The sequence below is a fragment of the Eurytemora carolleeae genome, unplaced genomic scaffold (assembly GCF_000591075.1).
Source record: "Eurytemora carolleeae unplaced genomic scaffold, Eaff_2.0 scaffold42, whole genome shotgun sequence".
NCBI lineage: Eukaryota > Metazoa > Arthropoda > Copepoda > Calanoida > Temoridae > Eurytemora > Eurytemora carolleeae.
In genome coordinates this window covers 284,447-312,266 of record NW_019396063.1, presented here as the reverse complement: position 1 = coordinate 312,266, position 27,820 = coordinate 284,447, and the positions used below count along the sequence as shown (strand labels likewise).

At 32.3% G+C, this 27,820-nt stretch overlaps 1 protein-coding gene across 1 annotated transcript; it reads left to right on the top strand.

Moving 5' to 3' along the window:
* The first annotated feature begins 13,486 nt into the window (after nt 1-13,486).
* Nucleotides 13,487-15,269, top strand: LOC111709222 (uncharacterized). The gene is made up of 3 exons (XM_023482843.1): nt 13,487-14,448; nt 14,597-14,671; nt 15,145-15,269. The coding sequence occupies exons 1-3, from the start codon at nt 13,842-13,844 to the stop codon at nt 15,183-15,185; spliced, it is 723 nt and encodes a 240-aa protein (XP_023338611.1). The 5' UTR covers nt 13,487-13,841; the 3' UTR covers nt 15,186-15,269.
* Nucleotides 15,270-27,820: the final 12,551 nt, after the last annotated feature.

The following is a 27,820-nucleotide window of genomic DNA, read 5'->3' as shown; positions in this document are numbered from 1 at the left end:
GTTTTTTCTAGTTTCTATCAAGTTTCTTTGTTCTATTTTCTATCTGACCCTTCATTATTTTGGTTTTTCTCCTCGGATGAGGGAGGGGAGAGAGGGGAGTGGTGGAGAGGGGAAGGGGGTGCGAAAGAAAATTTGCAGCATTTTGTAGTTATTTTGTAGAATAAAGAGGTGTATGTAGTAAAGTATAAGGTTGCCATGACAGGTTTGTATATTTTCAAGGTTACAAAGGATTCCTTTAACATTGGCTGCTATACTCGGATATTTTTCAATTTGAAAATCATTTCAGAAACTTTTCATTATTATATTTTCTTTACTGTATCTTTTATAAAATTATATTTTAAAGACTGTTCACATGAACCCCCCCCCCCCCTTGATTAACCCTGTCATGATCTATATTAGACAGTCGGGATAAGTTAAAAACTTGCACATAACCTATTCTCAACGCAACCTTTATCTAAAAAAATTGAATAGAAAAAGTCGTTATTTAATCTTTAAAAAGATGTAAATAATGCAAAAGTCCTTCTTTGTCTCTCTGTTGCATAAATTCTCAAGGCATTCTTAAATGGAAAATGGAAAACACATTTAAATTGATCAATTTTTGTAAACTTTTGATATTTCAATCTTAAATTATTTAATCTAACAAAATTCACATAAATATCAATGGTCTACTACATTGGTTTGAAAAGTCATATTGGTTAGAAAATCAATACTAGCTCACCATCTGGTTGCAAAGATTTAGGAATTATAAAATTTTTCTTTGTGGCAAAGACTCTTTTGATAAGCACAAAGACTTTCATAGGAGAGTCATGAGACTCGATTAAATTAATTTGTAGACGCGCTGTCCTATTTGAAATCGAAAATCTTAAACGTTTTTTTACATTATCTAATCAAGGAGTGGAATGCATTTTTGTAAAAAAAAACAGTTTATCTTTTTTTTTGGTGTACATAGAAGGTGTACATTATTTTAATGCATGTAATTGTACAATTATGTATTATGTTTCATATATATCAGGTTTATATTTAAAAACATGTTTTAAGAAGCTAAATATTTTGTTCCATATATTTCCTGATGTAGACTTAAATATATTCGTTGAAAAACATATTTATAATTCAACTTGCCTGATTACAGACCTCATGGTGTCTGATCTACTTGTCAGGTTTTATAGCAAACTTATTTCTTTCACGTCTTAGCCTTTAGCTCTTTGCGGTTCATTTCTGGAAGGTAGAATTCTAGATAAAATTCTGGGTTCTACAGTTAAAACAATTTCTCCTCATCTATTGTTAAAAAATACCTTAAAGGGACTGTACATGTAATTTTGTAGTTTGGCATGTCAGATTCACAACGGTATTCTCCTATTCGCATAAACTCTGGTAGTTGTTAATAGCTTCGCCGGTCACTTCAGCTAGTAGTTTATAAGTAATAACCATAGAGTAATAATAATAATAATAATAATTACTCTATGGTAGTAACAACCTGGACTATATGGAGGATTATTTGAAATTACGTATCCCGTCCCTTCTACAATAAGTCCAGCACTTCATGTTTTTAAATCAAGAATTCGAAACATTTTAAATTTAGTACTTTCATCAAAATAAAGATTAACACTCAAACAATCAGTCGTGGCATGCCCAAATCAAGATATTTCTATTCTTTATACCATCTGTCTCCCAAATAAAATTGTGGATTAGAACTGGTGATAATCAATAATAAGTCATTCTAAATTACTAAATTTAAACATATACTGAGCATAAGTATTACATTACCCAATTCTAAATAACTAAATTTAAACACTTACTAAGCATAAGTATTACAGGTAATTAAATTCAGAATAAATTAAAAATTTTGTTAAAATTCTAAACTTTTCGATGTTGAATGTCTTAATTATTTTCAAATATTAAAGGGGAACTGAATGTAATTAACCTTGCTACTCTAGTCTATTCACAGAGCGTTTACATGGTATAGATATATATGGACAGTATGGTAAGATTGAATTCTTTGCAGGGGGGGGGGGGGTCAATAGCATGTTTTAGAAATAGTTAAAACTTTTGAAATTATCCACACAAAATCTTTAATTTAATTCAATACTAAAAAAAATTTAATACTAACCTATAAATTGAAAAATTTTGGAACATACATTTTTTCTTGTCAGATGAAACGTTTCTCGAATATTTTGAAAAGTCCCAAGTGGGTCAAACTTGAATGCCTTGTCATCAGCTCGCTACCTTTAGTCCTGTATATATATTGAAAACAGATGATTAAAGAATAACGTTATTTTATGAAAACTCATAATTTTTTGGCTGGTATCTTTTCAACAAATATATAGTAGATAAGATAAGATAAGATAAGATAAAGTTTATTGCTAAAAAACATGTATCTGTATACAGAACGAGTTTACTATTACAAATTGATGATTATATTAACACTTAACAGTACAAGTATAAAGCAATTAGGTGGAAAATAGATCTCGGCTGTTTTGATTATTTTTTCCACCTAATTCCAACTGATTTTAATAATGATAGCAAAACATTTCAATTAAATAGATTTAAAGGGAGTGTTCGCGAAAAATGAAAGGGGGTATAGGCTTAATGCGATAAAAAAGCGCTTTTGATCACTACTAATCTCACTTCTATCTGTTGCGTCTACAAGGAGAAAACTGATAAAGACGTCTCATACCGAAGAGCATAGCGCCCATACAAATTGAGGAAGTTGGAACATACGACTTAGACCGTAAAAAATCAAATTAATATTATACAAATCATTCAGATATTACAACCTATAGTCATCGATTATCTTTCGCCACATTTGTATATATTCAATATTTCATACTAGTTTTGATTTTGTTTTTTGAAATAATATTTAGCTTACAACTTGTTTTCGAACATTCCTGGAAAATATTACCAAAAATCCTCGAAACAGGAATAAATGTTTTTATAAGTAACTCTCAGATCATAACAATTAAATCATATTATGAAAAATCAACTAATATATATAAATGTGGCGAAAGATAATCGATGACTATAGGTTGTAATATCTGAATGATTTGTTTGAAATTAAATTGATTTTTTCACGGTCTAAGTCGTATGTTGCAATGTTATTCGGTATGAGACGTCTTTAACAATTTTCTCATTATAGACGCAATAGATAGAAGTAAGATTAGTAGTGATCAAAAGCGCTTTTTTATCGCATTAAGCCTATAACCCCTTTCATTTTTCGCGAACACTCCCTTTAAGGAGAACTATTAGAGGTAAGGGTGCAATTTTATCTTATGCAAAATCATTTATACATTTATTAGAATAACTAGAGTTTAAAGTAATTTTCTAACATGAGCTGAAAACTTCAGAATGGTGGATATTGAGATAAATGCTTGATCCTCTTTTTTTCTTAATATCGAGACTAACTTAATCTTGTACTTGTATCCTGAAAAGTGTATAAGTTCAACCAATCACAGTCGCATATATGAAGCCAAAAAATTTGAAATTTTGCGCGCAATTTAAGATTATATACAGAAACAGGAGGGACTCTCTAAATTTAAAACACCGGTTTTTGATTTTTCTCTACTATATTCAAGAAAGAACAATTAAGGATGAAAATCAAAAGTGTGCTCATTGGATACTCAGATTAAGTAATTGGGATTAAGGATATCTCATTCTAAAGTTTTCAGCTATGTACATATAACAATGCATAATCAAAAATCAGAACACACGTTTTAATGTCCAAAAAGCAAATTGAGGTTTAAAATTGTATTGAACTATTGAATCTGCATTTTGGTGATTTTATACTGTATTAATATTCGGCGAATTGTGTAAACTATACAGTTGTTAAAAATCTACAGAGAGTCAATCCTAGGACATACAGACCTGTTATCGGTCTCTTTATCTTAGGCAAAAACTGTAAAAAGCGCGTAATACGGTAGGGTTGTACACGTAACTCCGGTATATTACAGTTTTTTCTAAGGTGATAACCAGAAAACTATGAACTAGGAAGACGACTTTCAGACTCAAGTTATGACTTTAAATAGTCCACTAAGCTTGGTACACAGCAATTGTACAGTGTAAACAGACCCATTTCACTTATTTAGTGATTTAATAAGTGTCTAGTAAAACTATTTGTTTTGTAACAACATCAAATACACTTTAGTATTGCTATAAAGTCGTCTTCGTATTTCAGAATTTTCTGGTTATGACTATATCTATCTGTATAACCCATCATGACCAACCCAACCATATCATCAAGATTTTAAAGTTTAAAATATCATAGATTTACATCATCAGGTTGCAAAGCTAAAAATGTATTAGAAATTAGTATTTAAGTCAATAATCTGTTCCTTATGATTGAAGAAAAATAAATTCTTATATATAAATATAATTGATATATGTCAGTCCAGATTACAATTATCTAATGTATCTTATCTTATTCATCTGTAATTGTAAACCTAAGATTAATTGGTTTTCATGTTAAAAATCTCAATATGTCAATTCTTTTTTTGTTCAGAGGAATTGGTGGTTGCGAGAAGTGAAAATTAACTTCAGAAGTTTAGATTTTGTTAAATGTGAAAATTCACGGATAAATTCTGAAAAATAGTTTGATATCGCTTTTTGATGCGAGATAAAAAAAGCTCGCAGCTAAACTAATTATTTGAATAATGCACTTAACAGAACTATCAGATTAACATAAAAGTACTTCCATCTATTTAAGTTTAATTATGGTATACACTTTTCTTGATAACACCCTATTTAGGCCAATTTCCTTTAACGTCTGTAGCGTGCTATGCTATGAATTTATAAACTACTTTTGTTTTCTTAAACAAATTTTAAAAAACTCTTATATAAATGAAAAACTAAAGGGATATAACAGTGTTTAGCAAACTGTATCAAATTACGTCCTTTCTGTCCTTGTCTTGAGTTTGTGTGCACCCCTGAACTATATAAAGTGATGAGTTTGTGTGAAACCCTGAACTATATAAAGTGATGAGTTTTTGTGAACCCCTGAACTATATAAAGTGATGAGTTTGTGTGAACCCCTGAACTATATAAAGTATTGCTAACTGCATCAATGGTTTAAGATGTAATCTAAGAAGTATTTATTTAATATGTTGTTATGATTTTTATTATTCAAAGAAGATCAAACGATTGCAAAAAAAGATGAGTTAATGCTTACAGGCTTGTCCTCAAAGATTGATTCCTAAATGACGACTTCAAACCCTTTAGATATAACGACACGAAAATTTTGATTTTGACAATTATTGCCCTGTTTGTTTAGCACAAGCTTTTTGTTACTAAAGTTTTTAAAAAATTCATTGAGAAATGTTTTAAAACTGTTTTCTTTCCTTTTGAGAATATCATTATTTGTGAACTGAAATTTAAAGGGACTGTAAGTGCAATTTCAAGTGACCCTCCATGCAAAGAGGGCAATGCCCATTACAAACGTACCCTAACTCTGTGTGCTCGTCGAGTACAGAGATATGTTTGTTTAAACTTATCAAAACCCGCTTAAATTCAGCTGCACATTCAGGTGTGCTCTGTGTTGAGTTACACAGTCTGTAAATCGGACATTGAGGGTTACTTGAAATTATGCTTACAGTCCCTTTAAGAAAAGCGAACTTGTTTAAAACTAGATTTAGAATATGAGAGAGATAAGGCAGGTTATGCAAGCATCAAACAAACAAACAAAAGCAAAATTATCGACGCAAAAAAAAGAGTTTGTCAAATTGCCACGTTTATCAAGTTGAAAGGTATTTTTAGAATGGGTTAAAAAATATCGTATCTTTCTAATAAAAGATGCATTTACAATGCACAACTCTGCATTTTGACGAGGGCTCGGTTTTCAAATGTAATCCTGGATGCATTAAAAAATTATGTGAAGTCTAGACTGAAGTTACATTTAACGCTAAACTCCAGACTTCAAGCAAGAATATAATTTAAAAGCCAGAGTTTAGCATTCTTTTAATTTGTTTTTATAGAAAATTCAAGGTTTTAGGGGGCTTTCTCAAGGCTCAACAAAATCTGGAGGTTTGGGGAAAAATGAAGGAACTTGCTGCTTGAGGTTTAGGGATATATCAGGGATATATCAGGATACTTGAAGATTTAGGAGTATATCAGAGAACTTGAAGGTTAAGGGATATACCTGAGAACTTAAAGGTTTAGGGATATATCAGGGAACTTGAAGGTTTAAGGATATATCAGGATACTTGAAGATTTAGGAGTATATCAGGGAACTTGAAGGTTTAGAAATATATCAGGGAACTTGAAGGTTTAGGGATATATCAGGAACTTGAAGGTTTAGGAATATATCAGGGAACTTGAAGGTTTAGGGATATATCAGAGAACTTGAAGGTTTAGGGATATATCAGGGAACTTGAAGGTTTAGAGATATATCAGGGAACTTGAAGGTTTAGGGATATATCAGGGAACTTAGAGGTTTAGGGATATATATCAGGGAGCTTGAAGGTTTAGGGATATATCAGGATACCTGAAGGTTTTAGGACTATACCAGGGAACTTGAAGGATTAGACATATATCAGGGAACTTGAAGGTTTAGGAATATATCAGGGAACTTGAAGGTTTAGAAATATATCAGGGAACTTGAAGGTTTAGGAATATATAAGTGAACTTGAAGGTTTAGGAATATATAAGGGAACTTGAAGGTTTAGGAATATATCAGGGAACTTGAAGGTTTATGGATATATCAGGGAACTTGAAGGTTTAGGGATATATCAGGGAACTTGAAGGTTTAGGGATATATCAGGAACCTGTAGCTTTAGGAATATATCAGGATACCTGAAGGTTTAGGAATATGTCAGGGAACTTGAAGGTTTAGGGATATGGAAACTTAAAGGATTAGGGATGTATTAGGGAACTTGAAGGTTTAGAGATATATCAGGGAACTTGAAGGTTCAGGAGTATATCAGGGAACTTTAAGGTTTAGGGGTATATATCAGGGAGCTTGAAGGTTTAGGGATATATCAGGATACCTGAAGGTTTTAGAACTTTACCAGGGAACTTAAAGGTTTAGAAATATATCAGGGAACTTGAAGGTTTAGGGAAATATCAGGGAACTTGAGGGTTTAGGGATATATCAGGGAACTTGAAGGTTTAGGAAAATATCAGGGAACTTGAAGGTTTAGAAATATATCAGGGAACTTGAAGGTTTAGGGATATTTCAGGGAATTTGAAGGTTTATGGATATATCAGGGAACTTGAAGGTTTAGGGATATATCAGGGAACTTGGAGCTTTTGGAATATATGAGGATACCTGAAGGTTTAGGAATATATCAGGGAACTTGAAGGTTTAGGAATATTTCAGGGAACTTAAAGGTTTAGGGATATTTCAGGGAATTTGGAGCTTTTGGAATATATGAGGATACCTGAAGGTTTAGGAATATATCAGGGAACTTGAAGCTTTAGGAATATTTCAGGGAACTTAAAGGTTTAGGAATATATCAGGGAACTTGAAGGTTTAGGGATATATAAGGGAACTTGAAGGTTTAGGGATATATCAAGGAACTTGAAGGTTCAGGGATATATCAGTAAACTTGAAGGTTTAGGGATATATCAGGGAACTTGAAGGTATAGAAATATATCAGGGAACTTGAAGGTTTAGGAATACATCAGGGAACTTGAAGGTTTAGGAATATATGAGGATACCTGAAGGTTTAGGAATGTATCAGGGAACTTGAAGCTTTAGGAATATTTCAGGGAACTTGAAGGTTTATGGATATATCAGCGCAGGGAACTTGCTGCTAAAGGTCAAGGAATAGTTTAGGTAACTTGCTGCTAGGTGAGATCAGAAGTTACTGTGAACATAAAATTTGTCTTGGATCGATGCTAGTTTAATTAAGGTGGTTGCTAAAATTTCCAGAAAGAAATAAGTAATCGCCACAAACTCAATTTTCTTTATCTTTATAACCTGATTGTTTGAAATTTAAACTTACGCTTTTGAACTAACAGAATTCATAGTTTGAAATAAATCAGGTCTACAACATTGGGTTGTAAAGATAAAGTGATTAGAAAATCAGAGTTTTCTTTTGTCACCATGATGCCAGCTCTGCCAGCAGATGTAAGAAAAAAAAATTGAAACGTGACGCCACGAGAAGGGCCCACTTCAGAAACCTATATAATGCTGCGCTTGCAACAAAATCTTATATATAATTCTCTCTTCACTACGGTAGGTTAAATTAAAATATATCATTTGTGTTAAATCATTTGTGAGGATTGAGAATGATTTTACCAAGGGTGTAATGCAAGGAAAGTTATTTGCGGTCGTGTATACTCTGCGTACACATTGAAACTAGTTCTCTTTGGGCGGAATTTCTAAACAAGAATAGATGCATCAGTGTTCGTTTAGTATCCGAGTAGGTTAAAATCAGTAAATTTTGATAATGTTGATAATTCACATAATAGGTTCCTATGACCAGAATATTTCATTTATTTTTTATGTAAAAGATGGATCCCATGTCAGGCTTTGACATCCGTCTTGTGTTTACATTACAGCCCAGAGACAGTACACTGCAGTACAAAAGATGTGTACACTTCTGAAATAACTTTCCTTGCATTACATCCTTGGATTTTACAAGCAAAGTTTTAATATTCCGACTTTAGCTTACAATATTTGTTATTGTTTAGATAAAACTAGACTCAATACGTCACACATGTACACAATAGTATTCCACCCTTTCCTTCACCTTAGTTCTATTCACATTGCCTTGATTGAACTTGAATGCAGAATATTCAGAAAAATAGTTTAGGCAAGACGAAGCGATACACACTTTTCCCTCACCTATGCATTAAACTTGTTTTACAGCCCTGGAAAGCCTGTCAAACTAGACCTAAAGGACAAAATTTGAACTTAAAAATGAAATGCATAATTATCTGCAACCTATGTTTGCATGCATCCCACACAATAAATTATTGCAACAAGGTAAAGGGACCGAATTTAATTAATTCAAATTGCCTACTTTGAATTTGAATCACAAATCTAAATCTTTCCTAAATCTCTAACTTTGAATAGGTGGTTCAAATTTAAACCAGCAGTAGGTAGTTTACTGACGTAGCTCAGTTGTTTGCGCCATTTCAGCGAAGTTTCTTTTTGGGGAATCTAGTGTCGCTCAAGTGTAATACAGTTTAACCCAAAACTTAGGAGATATCGAAAGAATTTATAAAATATCGTCTTGACAAATTTTTCAATGGGTATTATACAATTATACCTAAATCTCATTATTTATAAAAACAAATAAATAGCCATAAATATGCGGAAACAGTTTAAAAGAGCTCCAGCTCCAGCTCCAGCATATATGGAGAATTCAATAATCAGTAGGTTAATTTAGAAAACAAATTTCCTCGATGTCTCCAAAGTTTTGGGCGGAGTGGGATTCCTGTTGTGTGCAATGTCCCGTAAAATTCCAAAACAGAGAGAGGGGGATTGAATTTTGTCCTAACCGCAGCGCTCGGCCCAGAAAGTGTCATAACTTGGCCGCAGCGCTCGGCCCCCTAGCCTGTCCTAGCCGCAGCGCTCGGCCCAGAAAGTGTCTTAACCTAACCTAACCCTAAATAAATACTAATTTTTTTATCTTTCTGGAACTACAAAATTCAATCCCCCTCTCTCTGTTTTGGAATTTCACGGGACATTGCGCACACCAGGAATCCCACTCCGCCAAAGTTCTGGGCTAAAGTGTAGGTATGGTAATAAAGTTTTTTCTCACACATTTTACGAATTAGGTCTGCTTGGTGGAACTATACATAGTTATATAGAAAACTGGAAACAAAGGTTCCCTAAAGTTGGTTTGCTTTTACCTTTAACCAGCCTGAGTAGTTCTAATGAATCAGAATAAATATTCAACAGAGACCTTAAACTCCCCACCTTACATCCATAGGGCTGGGCACGTTCCAACTTTTTCTAGCCGTTAACGGTATATTACACTACTATTAACGGTGTTAACGGCGGACAAATTTCTGTTAACAATTAAAAAAATTGTTAACGGCACAGCCATTAACGGCGTTAATGGCAAAAAAATTCTTTAAGGGTTTATAAATACGGAAGAGGACATTTAAAAACACCCTTTTTAGCTTTTTAAATAACATTTTGAACTGTTATTTTTTCTTAAATGGCTAATCCGTTTCGTTAACAATCTAAAAATTAACGATTTTTGCTGATCGTAAACGGACTCTTCCGTTAATTTTCGAAAGCCTACGTTTCGTTAACGGAACTTTGCCAGCCCTGTACATACACACAATACGTATGAAATGTCTTTCTAAAGTGTTTCATCCTCTTCCATTAATGCGAGGGTTTCCATTTTTTTCGGACCAACTTGGACCCGTAAAGCACACTTAATTGCCGCTTTATTAATTGTAAATTCAATCATTTGCAGACCGCGTCAGTTTAGTTATACCAGCTGTTAACACGGTGAATGAACGGGCGGAGCAGTACAAACTAATATTTCAATGTACATGAGTTGAGTGTGAATGGCCTGTTAAGAATTATGAACCCTTAAAAACTCATGGAAATTAATGGCAGAAACTTGTTTAACCGGATAAATAATAAATCTACCTCCTAGACGCCTTACAAGATACAAAGCTGCAGGTGTGACCTGTTAAAAAAGTGTACGGGACGTTATTCTGGATCAATTATTGCCATATACAATTTTCGTCCCTTTAACTTTTTTCAAAATATCACACCAAGCTCTGTGTATTACATAAGATATATATACTTCGTTTCAAAATCAGTTAAAAAATATTTCCAAAAGTTTTTTTATGGTTTGTAGTTCTTAACAGCTTCCGGAAAGGTTCCGTAAGACATTACGGGTCCAAATCAAGGAGTATGAAATAGAAGGGAAATACATCTGACGCGACCCGCCCTACCATATGATTATACCTGCTTTGCAGACGGTGCTCCATTTGTATAAGAAATATTTACAATAGGTTATTGTATACGTGGTAAGTGTACAAGAGACAAATATTTCCTATACAAATGAAGTACCGTCTGCAAAGCATGTATAATCATATGATAGAGCGGGCCGCGTCAGTTGTAACTTGTATCTTCCTTCTACTCCAAACTTCTTGGTCCAAACATTGAAAACCCTAATAATGCTGTTTCTCGTGAGGGGAAGAGAGAATAATTTTCGGGAACAATCCTTTAATTTTCTTTATCAAGATGTGAATTCAAGGAACAGAATAAGTGTAGTTAATTATAAAAAAAGGTAAACTGCATGTTATCGCTAACTGCATCTGACATGTACTCGATCAGAGAGGCATTAATCCACAAGAACTCCGAGGTTGCGTGATTCAATTAAATTAATAAAATACAATATATGTAGTTGATAACTGTCGAGAGTGTAATATAATCTAGTTAACATCTACCTGTGCAGTTTACTACAATGTTTATACTTCTTCTACTAGGAATATATCGTATTGTATTATCTTGTCATATTCATCGATATTTTTCTATTATTATTTATAAAATTACGTTCGCTACATCACTAAAATCCAATTTATTCATAAATATAAAGTGTTTATCTCTGTTTGTCTCTTTGTTTGTCCGATCAAAACTTAAAAACCCTTGGACCGATTTGCCTCAAATTTTGATCGGGGGAACTTGCAACATATATCTATAATGTTGTTAAAACATATTCGAACATCCTACTGATGTAGGTGTTTGATCTGACGGATATCTTATACCATTCCTTGAGACATATAGCATAGCATCTACGTGTATACTTACGTAACAAAAATGGTGTTGAAGGGCTGTAAGCGCTATAGAAAGTGACCCTCAAAGCAAAAATGGCAATGCCAGATTTACAACGGTACCATTGAAAGCACTGTCTGATCAAGTATGCATTTATAGATATATCACGTCCCACAGGTGTACATTTAAACATCCGAGCTAGGCCAACCTTTACAGTCCTACTTTGGACTGTACTGCCAATTTACAATTACTAAAGCAGCAGAGGAGTGTGATAAATGATTTGTTTGTTTAAAATGCTTATTTTCATTTGCGGTTTCTCTGCGAAAGTGACTTGCGCTGCAGTATTTGTTTAATTATGGGAAGCAATAGAGAAACTCAGAGAAATAATTTTTTTCAAGTGAGAAAAATGACAGTTTCTTCCACATTTTTTATCAGACTAAGGGTATCGTTGTAACTCGTGTATTTTCATCTTAGTATTAAGGGTCGTTTGAAATTACGCTAACATCAGTCCCTGTCAGACAAAGAAAATTTAGCAAAATATGTAAAATATGTAAAATATGTTTACTTTTAAATTATTTTTATTTTAATAATTTTATAAAACACTTTTCACTTCAAACAAATATGTATATTCAATAAAGGAATTTCATTGCCACAACACAAATTCTGATTTTCTAACACCTATGCATTGCAATCCAATGTCGTTGACATTAGATATTTCAAACTATAAATTCTGTTATAACAAATAGTTTAAGCTTGCAATATCTAAGGTTTACATCATCAAGTTGCAAAGATAAAGGAATTAGAAAATTTAAGTTTGTGACAAATACTCAATTCCTTTATTTCAGAATAAAAATACATCTTTTTTGCCTTCAGACGAAAATACCAACAAGTTTTAAATTTGAGCAAATTTTCCTACTTATCTTCCTGAAAACCTTTTTTGTCATCAAATTGAATGACATTTTTGTAAAGTCACAAATTTGGTTATTTTTTTCCTGCATGACCATGAATGGTTTATGGCCGCCGATGAATTGCATAAAAAGGAAGTGAAAAAAATCCCCACCCAACAAAAAGGAACAAAAATCTAAGATTCTTATAAAAAAACGCGTTTTAAGCCTTTTTTTGTAAATGATGAAATGATTTTTATCTGCTCAAATAAATATTTCGATAAAGAATCAGAGAACTGAATAAAATTATAGTCGTAGGTTTCAATAAAAATATTTTTTTTTAAACCTCGAATCTCTGTTTAATGCACTTTAGTATCTAAAATGTGCATTAATTTGAAGGAGTTTTGGTGGGATCCAGGAAGACTTGAAAGTTTTTTTTCACAGTGGTTTTAATCTTGTATTTTACAGCAGAGATCGTTGGTATTCATGACCCACATTATGCATTACCACAACATTATACAACCAGCTTTATTCAGTCTTACTAACTCCCCCCCCCTTTTTTTCTAAACTTAAAATATTTCATCCTCTTTCTCAATGGAAATGTTCTTTGTTTCAAACTTTACAATACAATTTATTTTCAAACTTTACAATACAATTTATTTTCAAACTTTACAATACAATTTATTTTCAAACTTTACAATACAATTTCCATCATCGGCCAAATTGCAGAGAATACATGTATGCATAGAGTGAGTTAAATCACATTAAGTTTTATTTTCAACTTTTTGCTACAAACTCAAATTTGCTAATCCCTATATCTTTCCAACCCGATGGTTTGAACCTTTGATATTTCAAACTTTGATTATTTGATTTAGCAGAATTCATTGTTTGAAATATAAAAGGTTTGGTTTCAAATATAGGGACAAGAATTTCTTTTTCAATTATTCTTGAACATTAGAAAATATATTTGATCCTTTAATAATTTATTGTTTACACTAAACAACCATGTTGCAAACGAAACCATGCACAAAGTTCAAGTTAATATATAAAACCGGGTTTCGTGTTTTGTACGATGCAATTAGTTTCGGACTCTGAGGTTGCAAGATTAATATCTTGTTTTGCATCCCCTCTTTTCGGTTGAACGGGGGGGGGAGGGATTATTGAGAGCTTCAATTATCAAGGTGTGCAAAGTGCAAAATGTTTTTTTTTCTGAAAATACTGTCAACTAGTATAACTGGTGCCTTTTGTCACCGTTCCCAGGCTTGCGGAAGGCAGCTTTAATGCCGATTATTTTATCCAAATATTTTTATATTTACTTTTTTCGTCTAATTGTTAATATAACAATATGTTTAGAACTGGGTCGATTCTACATGGTATGGTTCTCTTATAGATCAACATATAAGTCCCAAACCCCCGGAACTGTTACCAAAAATCCTGGAAAAGTTACAAAACCCTTTGGACATGTTACAAACAATCCTGCCACTGTTAAAAACACAATTGGAACTGTTACAAAAACCCCTGGAATTGTTGCAACTTCCCCCGGAACAATTAAAAAAAGTCCTGAAACTGTTACCAAAGCCATTGTAATCAAATTCCCCGGAAATGTTACCAAAAGTCATGAAGTTACAAAACCCCTGGAAACTGTTGCCACTACCCCAGGATTTGTTACAATTAGTTCCGAAACTGTTACAAAAATCCTCGGAACTGTTACCAAAAGTCATGAAGTCACAAAACCCCTGGAAACTTTTGCCACTACCCCAGGATTTGTTACAATTAGTTCCGAAACTGTTACAAAAATCCTCGGAACTGTTACCAAAAGTCCTGAAACAATAACCCAAAACCCTGGAACGGTTGCCAAAAACCCTGGAACGGTTACAAAACGCACCGGTAATTTTAAACCAATTTTTAAATATCGAGAAAGCAATGCATTCAAAAGATTTAAAAAGATTTTGATTTTACTATAAACGTTAATAAATTTCTTTGTAATTTCTTTTAAAACACCAGAATTGATTTAATTAATATAAAAGATTTTTAGTTTGTACTTGTGATTATGATTTGACGCTAGTCTGTGGAGAAGATGGAAAAACCTACGACAATGAATGTTACGCAGGTAAATATATACAGAATGAGACTTCAAAGACGACATTAAGAAATCTTTTCTGTCTTGTTTTTTGAACTTGTGGTTCCCTGCATCTGTAAGAATTTAATTCTTACTATGCTAAAAACTGAATAAATTATATTCAAGGCAAGAGCCAAATTCAACTTTGAAATTTACAGGATTTATACTCATCATTCAAGTCTCGTCTTTTCTGGGAAACTCTGTGTGAACTGCATGCATACATACTTATTTTATCATAGTACTCAACAAAACACTGCAAATATGTAAATAATACCGAAATGTTTGTTGCTCTTAAAGTTTTTGCAATGTTGGAGCGAATTCAATTTGGTAAAAGACATTTTCAAAGTTTGAATAATTTCTTAATTCACTTTAAAAAATACAAACAGTAAAACACATTTGGAAAAAACCCTTAAAATTTACAACTGACTTAAAGAATTTTTATCAAAATAACTTTTACTTTTTAGAATGTAACTTTATAAAAGTTGCGAGCTGGGGCCCGTGCTAGAACAATGCGAAGGATGCAAAACAAAATGATAAAATTCAGAAAATTAAAGAAGATTAGATCAATAAAAAGCATTTCAACAATGTATATATTTATTTTAAAAGAGATATCTTGAGAATTTTAATACTTATTCTTTGCTAATACTTAAATATTTACAATTTGTCTAAAAAGATGATAAATAGCTGTTTATAGATTGTATAGCATTACACTTTTTTCTTCAATATTCATGAGATTTGATAAAAATTTTAGTTGTGGACTTTTAATTATCAATTAATATTAATACATGCGTGCTAATTTGTGGTCGTTTTATCAATTTTATCAAAAGCACTTCAAAATTACACTCAATTACAGCAGAATTTACAGATTTTGTTTGTTTTTTAAGTTGATGCCCACCAAGAGGCAACATTGACGGAATACAGAATAAGTTTAGTTGAATAATTTTCATTTATTTTTCTTAAAACTCAGATTTATCTGTCAACTGAACACTATAAAAAAGTTAATTACATTCTCTAAAAAATTCAGTGTTCAAGGAAATAAAGGTATTCACGGACAGAAATAGTCAAATTTTCATGATGTTTAATCTATATTTTTCTCACTGTTTATTTGTAGCTAAAGTTTTATCCCGTTTACATTACAGGAGACAAATTGCATCAAAGATTTTTTCAGCTCCTGGATGTTAGAATATTAAAATATAAATAGAACATACAAACAGGACAGACAACAAGATCTGTGGATGAAAGAGTGAGGGAACATATTGGTTACATTATAAAATCTCCATACAAACCAGCCTACAGGAGAACATTTTAACCTTCTTAGGCATGAACTCCTGTACAGAGAAGATTTGGGACCTTGGGAGAAGTTTACTTGAAGTTCAAGAATCTAAATACATCAGAGATTTTATGACTGAACTCAGAGGAATGACCGAAAAAAAATAGTTTTTACTTAATTTTAAACGTTAATTCAGTATTTATTTTTTAAAATAGTATTGTTTATGTCTTATTCTTTAAAAGGTTTAAATACCCCTCCTTAAACAAGCCGCCCCCCTCCCCCTGATTTACGTAAAAGTTCGTTAATTAGATCGACCCCCACCACCACTTTATATATATTCATATAAACAGTTTGTTTTTAATCTTGTCTTAAAACATTCTCTAAGAAGTGAATATTTGGAAATTATCTTTTTTATCTCTAATGTTAGTTTGTTTCCCTTCTGTCCATTTGACAGCCCATTTTTTTTAAATAATCTTTTTTGTTTGTTTATTTTATTGTGGTTTTTTAACATTTTTTATCATCGATTTTGATGGTTATTATATTGTAGAACTGACAAGGGTCAACCCGACAAGGGTCAACCCAGACAGAAATATATTTTCAATAAATGTGGAACTAACATCTACTTTTATTTACACTACAGAGGTTTGGTTCATCACCATCATCGAATTTAAATAGAACATACAACATGGTGAATAGATGTCAGAATATTATAATATAGATAGAACAGACAACAAAGTGCCAAGATGTCAGAATATTATAATTTAAATATAACAGACAACATAGTGCCCAGATATCAGATATTATAATATAAAACGAACAGACAACATAGTGCCTAGATATCAGAATATTATAATATAGATAGAACAGACAACATAGTGTCTAGATATCAGAATACTATAACATAAATAGAACAGACAACATAGTGCCTAGATTTCAGAATACTATAATAAAAATAGAAAACACAACATAGTGGATAGATATCAGAATATTATTATATAAATAGAACAGACAATATAGTGCCTAGATATCAGAATATTATAATATAAAAAGGATAGAGGATATAGTGCCAAGAGATCAGAATATTATAATATAAATAGAACAGACAACATGGTGCCTAGATATCAAAATATTATAATATAAACAGAACAGACAATATAGTGCCAAGAGATCAGAGAACAGAACACTATAATAATAAATAGAATGGACAACGTAGTGCTTGGATAGTATGCTAAATATAAAGTATGAAGTGCATTCTATTTTAATTATAATTTCTTAGCAGGTGTTGCGTGCAAACACAAAGTTCTATTTAATTTTGTTGATCTATAAAATACAGTTGACAAAGTTCAAATAAAATAAACAGATAATAAAATCTGTCAAAGGTTGAAATACATTTTATGGGCCTTAAGGGACTGTCAACGTAATTTCAAATGACTCCCTTAATTATTAAGTTTCTTGTTCGAATCACAACGGTACCAGGTGTGCACCGTTATCTGTTTTGAAACCTGAATTCTGAATGATTTAATTTCTTCTCTGTGCAAAAATCCACAAAAATCTAATTTTACAGAGAACCAAATATTATTAACTATCAGACAGAAAACAGAAATATATTCGCAATTTTTTGCTCTGATGAATGGTTAAAGGGCCGGTATCGTTAGAAATGTTTGTGTTTTGAGATTTAATATAATTATATTTTGAATGATTAAGTAAAAAACGATTCAATTATCTACAAATAGAAATACAAATAATACCTTCTGCGTCCTTACATTTGAGTTTTATAGTGTTCAAGATATCGCTTGCAATATATTATATCATAAGCATAGCATTTCATTTAAACATAAAAATATGTTCTTTAGATAGAGACTGAGCCCCCCATTAGCAAGTTGTCCCGCTTAAAGTCCCCNGTAAAAAGAAGTAAGGGAGCTGCTGGTCAAATTCATGTATACGCCCCTACACCTAAGTATTTTAACTGTTTGATAATATAGTTTTTGTATTGAGTTGAATTTTCAAGATAAGATTTAAAGGATTTGATGGAGCATAAACCTTGAGTAAATAGTAATATATGCATAGAATAATAACAACACAGATAGAAAACTAGATGTCATCTTTTCAAGATTTAGGATTTTTTCGTTTACTGTAACCCTGAGGCAGACGCCCAACGGAGTTACGCGCATGTCACGTTGAATTATAAGACAGAGAGAAAGCATTCGCGTACTTCATTTGGGCTTCTGCATTGTGAACAAAACCCCTAAATCTTGAAAAGACGACATCTAGTGTTCTATCTGTATTGTTATTGATCTATGTATATTATTATAAATATTTTGCGTACAAATTGTTTGTACAGCATGTATATTGTATATAAAGGGCCGGGTGTTCCAATAAATATGGGATTCAGTGACAACCTTCATCGAATTTGAACCACGCCGCGCTTCATCAATAACAGCTAATAATATATTAGTCTCGGGATTTCCAAAATGTGGTCTTACCTACAAAATTTATGGGGAAATTAGCAAATTTTACTAAATAAATTTATTAAAATATCTGATATCTCTGTAAATTTTGCAACGAACACACACTCATTGACATGTTCAAGTAAGTGTCCGAAATCAACGACGATATTCAAGTCGTCTCTTAATTCTTATCTATATCGGGACACCCTGTGTTGGCTTATACATTTAAATTATCACAAAAATTCTGAATTTTTTGTTGAACTGAAAACAATAAAAATGTGATCCCATGATATCAAAATATTAAAAACGAAACGAGAAAAGTTTAATACAGTCTATCCATCTCTAATAGTTCTCCTTAAATCTATTTAATTGAAATGTGTTGTTATCATTATTGAAATTAGGTGGAAAAAATAATCAAAACAGCCAAGAGCTATTTTCCACCTAATTGCTTTATACTTGTACTGTTAATATAATCATCAATTTGTAATTGTAAACTCGTTCTGTATACAGATACATGTATTTTAGCAATAAACTTTATCTATCTGTATACAGATACATGTATTTTAGCAATAAACGTTATCTATCTATCTATCTATCCATGTCCGATCATAACTCAAGAATCCCTTGACAGAGTTGCCTCAAATTTTCAATTAATAACTCATGAGAACCACGGGAATGTTCTTAGCCTGGTTTAAACATTTAAATTGAGTGGGTTGACTTTTATGAAAACTGCTGCAGGTTCTCATACGTTAGTATATGTGATAAAGTTCGCTCACATATTTATATATATTTAAATTTACATATATATATATATATATATTTATATATTTTGATTTATGTTAGTTATAGCTGGCTAAACGACTGGAACAAATTGTTTATAGATTTCTTTTCTACTTCTAGGCTTTCCTTTATTTCAAGCTCATTTTGTATTAACCCACAATATTCATATATCGTGTCATATTTTTATATTTGGTTTCAAATATGGTTTCGCGAGTTTCAGATTTAAACCTCTGCAAGATCAAAAAGCCAAAGTTCTGATTCTGATTTTCGTTCTCTCCTGATATTTCTAGTAAAATATGAGTTTTCTCCACCAGTAAATCTAAACAAAATATTGTTTTCTTAGAAATAATATTATAAAATTTTAGATTTACAGAAAACTATTAGAAATCTTAGATTTTCCAGATAACTATTGTAAATTCTAGCTTTCTTTGAAAATCTGTTTTAATATCAGTATTTTATCCTCATTAAATTTCACAAGATTTCTTTTATAATATCTTATTTTTCTCAATATCAATATTTTAAAAAAAATCATCTGTAAAGAAATCTTTTCTTTCTCCTGAACATTATTATCTTAGTTTTCCCTTGAAAATAATAAAAATCTTTGTAATATTATTATAAAACCTAGTTTTCTCTAAACACTGTTACAAATCTTAGTTTTCTCTGGAACATAATAAGAAAATATTAGTTTTCTCTGGAACATTATTATAAAATCTTAGTTTTCTCTGGAACATAATAAGAAAATATTAGTTTTCTCTGGAACATTATTATAAAATCTTAGTTTTCTCTGGAACATAATAAGAAAATATTAGTTTATAGTATTATACAATCTTTTTTTTCCAGAAGACTGTAACTTTGTTTTCTCTGGAACATTATACTAAATCTTAGTTTTCTTCGGAACATTTTTTAAAATCTAGAACACTGTAAAAAATCTTAACTTTCTCTGGATCACTGCAGTAACAAATCTGTATTAACTTTTAATATTTATATTTTATTTTCTACGAAAATTCATTTCAATCATAATGGGAAATTCCGGAGCAACAACACTTTAAAGAGTGGAAAAATAAAAATAAAAGAGAACCAATATGATTACATGGTTGAGATTTAAATTGAAATTGAAAACGGTATAGTATTTTTTGATTGTGTACCTTGTTAAACTAAACTCCATATCACACCCCTATTGGTGAATCAGAGGCCGAATTTAAAGAATTTGAGCGGCGGTTTAAATTTAAGCCGCGGCTTAAATATGGTTGGTTCCACTTCAAATTGTATCAAATGTTTCAAGATTTAAGCCGGCGCTTAATTTAAACCGGGTTTTGGCAGATTTAAACGGCGGCTCAAATTCTTTAAATTCCATCTCTGGATAAAAATATGACATATATATTCAGGATGCAAGGAACCCGAGTCCAAGGCCTGATAGAAATGAAACAAGAAGAAAAATTCCATCTAGAGGCAAATGTCGACTTTTCGACAAATTAAGAGCGTTAACGATAAATTATCTATAAAAAATATATCTCTCATTAAACTCAGAGCTGAAAACTTTAGAATGAGATATCCTTAATCACGATCGCTTAATCTGATTATCCAGAGATGGAATTTAAAGAATTTGAGCCGCGGTTTAAATCCACCAAAATCTGCCAAAACCCAGTTTAAATTAAACGCCGGTTTAAATCTTGAAACAATTGATACAATTTTAAGTGGAACCAATCATATTTAAGCCGCGGCTTAAATTTAAACCGCCGGTCAAACTCTTTAAATTCTGCCTCCTTGGATTATCTAATGTACACACTTTTAATTTTCTTCTTATAATCATCTTTGCGGATATTTCTATTGTATAAAAGTTACGTTTGAGAACAATTACAGACATTATGCTATTTCGATTGAACTAATATCCGATTGAATTAAAGTAAACAAGCCGGCTTTCAGAACATTGAAGCAAATCTAAATTTAATCATGTTCATATGAAATTATTAAAAAAAACATATTTTAGGACTATTGTCAGTTTGAACGTTTGTCTTAATAAGAATTAATCCGAAACTTACGTTCGTTCAATCGATGTTTATTTCAATTGATATGACACCATCAACACCAGAAATCAAAACCGGTTTTTCAAAAGAGTACATTTTAACATGACACGCTGATTGGTTAAATTTTTAACTTCTATCTTGGATATCGAATACGTTTTAAAATAATCTTGGGTTTAGAAAAACCAGGAGTTTAAGCATTATATCCTGATATCCACCATTCTAAAGTTTTCAGCTCTGCACTTATTGATCTGTATATGGAAAGGGACAGTAAAGTTTTATCTTTCTGAATTTGAAACTTGTAAAAAGAAGTAAAACTACGTGTAATATGTATGTCCTGAAGCGGACAGGATATGATGATACTCGATAAAATGTTTTCATTAACGTAATTAAATTGTAATACTGTGAATTTTATTAGATTAAATACAACTTAATTTTCACAGATAGAACGATCAAAATGTAAGCGCAAAAAACTGAGAAAAAATCATCTTAGAAATTTATTGTCAATTTGCTGTATAAGTACAATACGGCCGGAAAGAATGTCGGGGATACAGGGTGTATAGTTTAAAATGTCTTCGTCTATATTTTTTTAAGTTGTTGAATAAGAATAATATAAAAATTATATGGCAGTCATATTATGATAAAATTAATTTCAAAGTAAAATATAATTTAATAAAAGATTTGTTTAACGAAATAAACCGCAAAAAGTCCTTAATATCTAGTACTGCATATTGAAGAAGACATTTAAAACTGTTCATCAGCTGTCATGTTTCGTGGGACACCCTGTATGTAAACGTAATTTAAACATCAACAAACACGGTAATGTCACCGTGCACTTATTTATTGTATTACTCTGAAACACAAAAGTTTAAATTCGAGCAAAAATAATTTAATTTAATTTTAAAAAAATTTAAAACCAATCCGTAAATTCAAAGTTCTAACTATTTTAGTGCAATTTTAAATGAAAATAAATATAGAAATGCTATAAACGTAAAACAGTATGTAACCAAATTGTAAAAATTTATTAGAACCGGAAATATAAATATTTAGATTCAAAAACGTTTGGTTTTCTCTGAATCATTATCTTTATGATTTCTCCAGATTTTTTGCCAGTAGTATTTCATATTTTCTCTCCAGAAATCTATCATCAAATCTTATTCTTCTCTTTACTAGTTCTACCCCCCCCCCCCCCCTGGATATATAAAAAAAAAAAAGTTTTTCCCATGAATTCATTTTTTCAAATCACGCAACTTCTCATGCGATGAATGCCTCCTGCTATTTTTTCCAAAAGTCAATGTTGGATAATATAGTCAGCAACAATTTTAAGATAAAATATTCAAATGCATTTAAAAGTTAAGGAGAACCAAAACATTGAATTTTTATCAATATTTTTAGTTTGTTTTATGCAAACTGAAACATTTGGTCTTTTTTGATCAATCAGAAAAAACAAATCGACCAAAATATCCGATTGTACGAAATATACGAGGAAAAATTATTTCAGACTGAATGTAAAACTAAAATATTTTTCCTAAACTTCTTTTTGCATAAAAGCAACATTTTGTTAACATTTTGTCAAATACTTAAAATAGCTCAATGTAAAACGAGCTTTTCCAACACTCTGTACAAAACATTAAGAAATATTATGTCTTTCCAACACTCTGGACCAAACATTAAGAATTATTATGTCTTTCCAACACTCTGGACAAAACGTTAAGAATTATTATGTCTTTCAATTAAAACATTAGAACCGGCATTAGGTAGTTCAAAAACGTAGCTCAAATTCGTTGAATTCGGGTCCCGGAAGATTATTTTGTTTTCGTATGATTATGTCTTTCAATTGAAACATATATTTCTGTTGAAAAAATGTCCCGAGGCCCTTGAACGTAAACAATCCAGACACAGCGCATTAAAAGCTCCAGTTCGTTTAACCATTAATTATATTTAATTAACAATGCTTTTATCCCACACTGCCTTAATTGTTTGCAATATTTTATATCAATTCAATTTTGCCAAGAAATATGCAACTGCATACAGGGTCCTCCAAAGAAATATGCAACTGCATACAGGGGGCTCCAAAGAAATATGCAACAGCATATAGGGTGCTCCAAAGAAATATGCAACAGCATACAGGATTCTCCAAAGAAATATGCAACTGCATACGGGGGGCTCCAAAGAAATATGCAACAGCATATAGGGTGCTCCAAAGAAATATGCAACAGCATACAGGGTTCCTCAAAGAAATATGCAACAGCATACAGGGTGCTCCAAAGAAATATGCAACAGCATATAGGGTGCTCCAAAGAAATATGAAACAGCATACAGGGTTCTCCAAAGAAATATGCAACTGCATACAGGGGGCTCCAAAGAAATATGCAACAGCATATAGGGTGCTCCAAAGAAATATGCAACAGCATACAGGGTTCTCCAAAGAAATATGCTACAGCATACAGGGGGCTCCAATGAAATATGCAACAGCATACAGGGTTCCCCAAAGAAATATGCAACAGCATACAGGGTTCTCCAAAGAAATATGCAACAGCATATAGGGTGCTCCAAAGAAATATGCAACAGCATACAGGGTTCTCCAAAGAAATATGCAACTGCATACAGGGTTCTCCAAAGAAAAATGCAACAGCATACAAGGTGCTCCAAAGAAATATGCAACAGCATGCAGGGTTCTCCAAAGAAATATGCAACAGCATATAGGGTGCTCCAAAGAAATATGCTACTGCATACAGGGGGCTCCAAAGAAATATGCAACAGGATAAAGGGGGCTCCAAAGAAATATGCAACAGCATACAGGGGGCTCCAAAGAAATATGCAACAGCATATAGGGTGCTCCAAAGAAATATGCTACTGCATACAGGGGGCTCCAAAGAAATATGCTACTGCATACAGGGGGCTCCAAAGAAATATGAGGATTAAGAGACGAAGCTTGTAATTATTTCAGCATTGATTTCTAAAATGTTGTCTTCTTTCAAATGTGCTTCCCAAATTATTGTAGAATTTTGTCCAAATATAATTTTTCAAAATAGAACGAAAATCATTTTTTGAACAAAATCATTTTTTTTCTCACTAAAAGGCAGACCTTAATCTGGAAAAAGCCTGCACAAGGGTTATTTTGAGATGATTTACTCAAGTATTATACAAAAGTAGGTTGAAGAATAAATTCCACAAACTATTAAAAAATCAAGACGATATTTAGCGGAACACTCTGTACATCTGGACTAAAACTGTGCCAAATTGTTTTGAAAATTCATGTTCACAGTGATGGTTTATACATCACAAAATTATACATGATGCAATAAAGCGAGGGAAGAAAGAAAAGATTATTTGGATGAATGCTAAATACTAAAGTCTGAATGCCGAAGGAATCAGGATGGAGAAGGAATCAGGATGGAGAAGGGATGAGGATGGAGAAGGAATAAGGATGGAGAAGGAATAAGGATGGAGAAGTAATCAGGATGGAGAAGGAAATAGGATGGAGAAGGAATCAGGATGGAGAAGGAATCAGGATGGAGAAGGAATAAGGATGGAGAAGGAATGAGGATGGAGAAGGAATCAGGATGGAGAAGGGATGAGGATGGAGAAGGAATAAGGATGGAGAAGGAATCAGGATGGAGAAGGAATCAGGATGGAGAAGGAATCAGGATGGAGAAGGGATGAGGATGGAGAAGGATTAAGGATGGAGAAGGAATCAGGATGGAGAAGGAATCAGGATGAAGAAAAAATCAGGATGGAGAAGGGATGAGGATGGAGAAGGAATAAGGATGGAGAAGGAATCAGGATGAAGAAGGAAGAAGGAATCAGGATGGAGAAGGAATCCGGATGGAGAATTAATCAGGATGGAGAAGGAATCAGGATGGAGAATGAATCAGGATGAAGAAGGTATCAGGATGGAGAAGGAATAAGGACTGAGAAGGGTTCAGGACGGAGAAGGATCAGGAAAGAGAAGGGTTAAGATTTGAGATGGAAACGGAGAAGGTTTCAGGATAAAGAATGGATGAGGAATGTAGAAGGGATGAGGGATGTAGAAGGGATGTGGATGAAGAAGGGATGAGGATGAAGAAAGGATGAGGACGGAGAAGGGATGAGGATGAAGAAGGGATGAGGATGGAGAAGGGATGAGGATGGAGAAGGGATGAGGATGGAGAAGGGATGAGGATGGAGAAGGGATGAGGATTGAGAAGGGATGAAGATGGAAAAGGGATGAGGAATAAGAAGGGATGAGGATGGAGAAATGATTAGGATAGAGAAGGAATGATGATAAAGAAGAGATACGGATGGAGAAGGAATGATGATAGAGAAAGGATGAGGGTGGAGATAGGATGATGATGAAGAAGGTACCAGAAGGGAGAGTGTATGGTTAAGAAGGGAAAGGAATGAAAAAGGAGAAACAATTTCCTCTAGATGTTGGCTGAGTAGCAAACATTTTACCCCATTAGAATGCAAACTGAATAGAACTTAAAATTCTTAACTATATGCAACCTACTATTAGTAACCATTCTAAACACCCGCTTGCAGAGTGGAAGTGAAATGAAAGTGAATGTTTGTTTTCAACAGAGAATCTTTCTTTTCAAAAGACTTGTCAAAAGGTGCTAAGTTTATTTTAATTTAATTTGATTTAACTTAATAAGATTTGATTTTCTACAGTGTTAGACGATTATATCGATACAATGAAGACGACTGTTTATTTGAGTTTTGATTGTTAGCAAGCTTTTTTTGAATTAAAAGTTTACAAATAATCAAAGAGAAGCTTTTGAAATTGACAAATTTTCTTTGCTTTCAAGTTTATGTGCATCCATGCTGTTTAACAGGTTGACCTTTATATTAAAATTGAAATTGAAAGTCGTCTTCATTGTATTGATATAATTGCTTATCACTGTAAAATATTGCTTAGAAATTAGTATTCCTACGGAATTATTATTTCAAATTATTGTGAGAAATCTACGTGAACGTTAACCCTATTCCTGCTGGGGGGGGTCAGCATATATTGGTTTTCAAGTACCTCAGCAAAGATAGGGTTAACAGTACAAGGAAAACTGTAAACAAAATTATAAATATAATTCCCGTAATATTGTAATAATATATAATTACATTCAGGCATTATCAATGCTAATTGAGCGTCACAGTAGATATCAATAAGCATTAGATTTTGACCAAATTTAATTTATTTTATATTCGTTTTTGATCGTAGGGATCCAAAACTCACAATATAAAATCATGTAAAGTCCCCCCCCCCACCCTAGAAAAAGACCTGAGAGAATGAGTGTAGGGGTGAAATGCCTGTTCACAGCCAGCTCATAAAAATAGACCAATAACTTTGATAGTTTGGGTGCTAGGGAGGGTTGAAAAAACGACAAAAAAGGGTCAAAAATGTAAAAAGAAATTTTTTGTTGCAAACAAATATCAAGATGTGACATATGTTTCTACGTTCATTTTTCAAGGGCTTTTCGAAAATATAGTTTTTAGAATTTTATTCATTAAAAGTCTCGGTGATAGTGTCAAAACTGAGAGTGCTAGGGCAAAAAAACTGGATTGGGGGGGGCAGGGGTGTCAAACGCCCCCCTCCCCTTGCTTGTGAAGGGTAAATTTACTTTATCAAGGTATTATCTTTTCTAGCGGAAAATACATTTTTTATGGTTTTTGTGTACACAGTACAAGTTACTTGCGAAATAAAAGAGACATTTATATGAATTATAAGTAAGGCTTTCAAGCTTTAGCTAATGATTATTGTTGATAAAAAAGGGGTTAAAAGTGGTTATAAAGGGGTTAAAAATGGATTAAAAAGGTGTTAAAAAGGGGTTAAAAAGGGGTTAAAAAGAGGTTAAAAAAGGGGTTAAAAGGGGGTTAGAAGGGGTTAAAAAGGGTTAAAAGGGTACCGTTGTGAATCGGACATTATAAATTATACCTGCAAAGTACACAGCATCTTCAAATTAAAAATTAACATAATATTTTTTTTTTTTTTGCTGAAAGAAATATAATTCGCATGAAGAGAAAATCTGGGGTTCGCACCTTCAACCTTCCTTGGGTTAATAATATTTTGCTTGATTGACTTGTTAAGTTTAAATAAGCCCTGGGCTGAAAGGTTGGTGATCACTTTATTTATACTAAACAGGGGCGAGAGCCTCAGTATTGGGTTTAAGTTAAAAAAAAAATACGACCAGAGTCCAAATTTAATGAATTCTTTAAATTCGGCCTCTAAAATGATTAAAAGACAAATTCTCCTGATTTCAGTTGGTTACACAGTTACACAAACTTGAATTCATTATTTTACTTAAAGGTTGATTTGCCAGAGGAATTGCTTTTGCACTGCACTTGTACTGCATTTAACAAACTTGTTTTCGTTCATTTTGAAAACTTCTTTAAAGCGTGTATATAATGTATATCCGTCGCTTAAAAATCTTTAAATCAATTATGCGACTGATAAAACTACCAAAATTATGTCTTTAAGATAAAAAAATGAACTGAAATTGAGGAAATTGTAAAAAATATTTACCCCTAATCCTTGAGAAACCCTTGTGTTCTAGTTGTTTTCAATACCCAGATCTAACCCAATTTAAAGGAGGGGGACGGAGTAACTAAACCGTAGCAACACGCCGCGCGTCCCACGGAAGTAAAT

Coding starts and splice junctions, on each gene's coding strand:
- LOC111709222 (XM_023482843.1), top strand. CDS start 13,842: ATGCCGATTATTTTATCCAAATATTTTTATATTTACTTTTTTCGTCTA. Junction 14,449..14,596: donor AACGGTTACAAAACGCACCG/GTAATTTTAAAC, acceptor AAAGATTTTTAG/TTTGTACTTGTGATTATGAT. Junction 14,672..15,144: donor CGACAATGAATGTTACGCAG/GTAAATATATAC, acceptor TTTACTTTTTAG/AATGTAACTTTATAAAAGTT.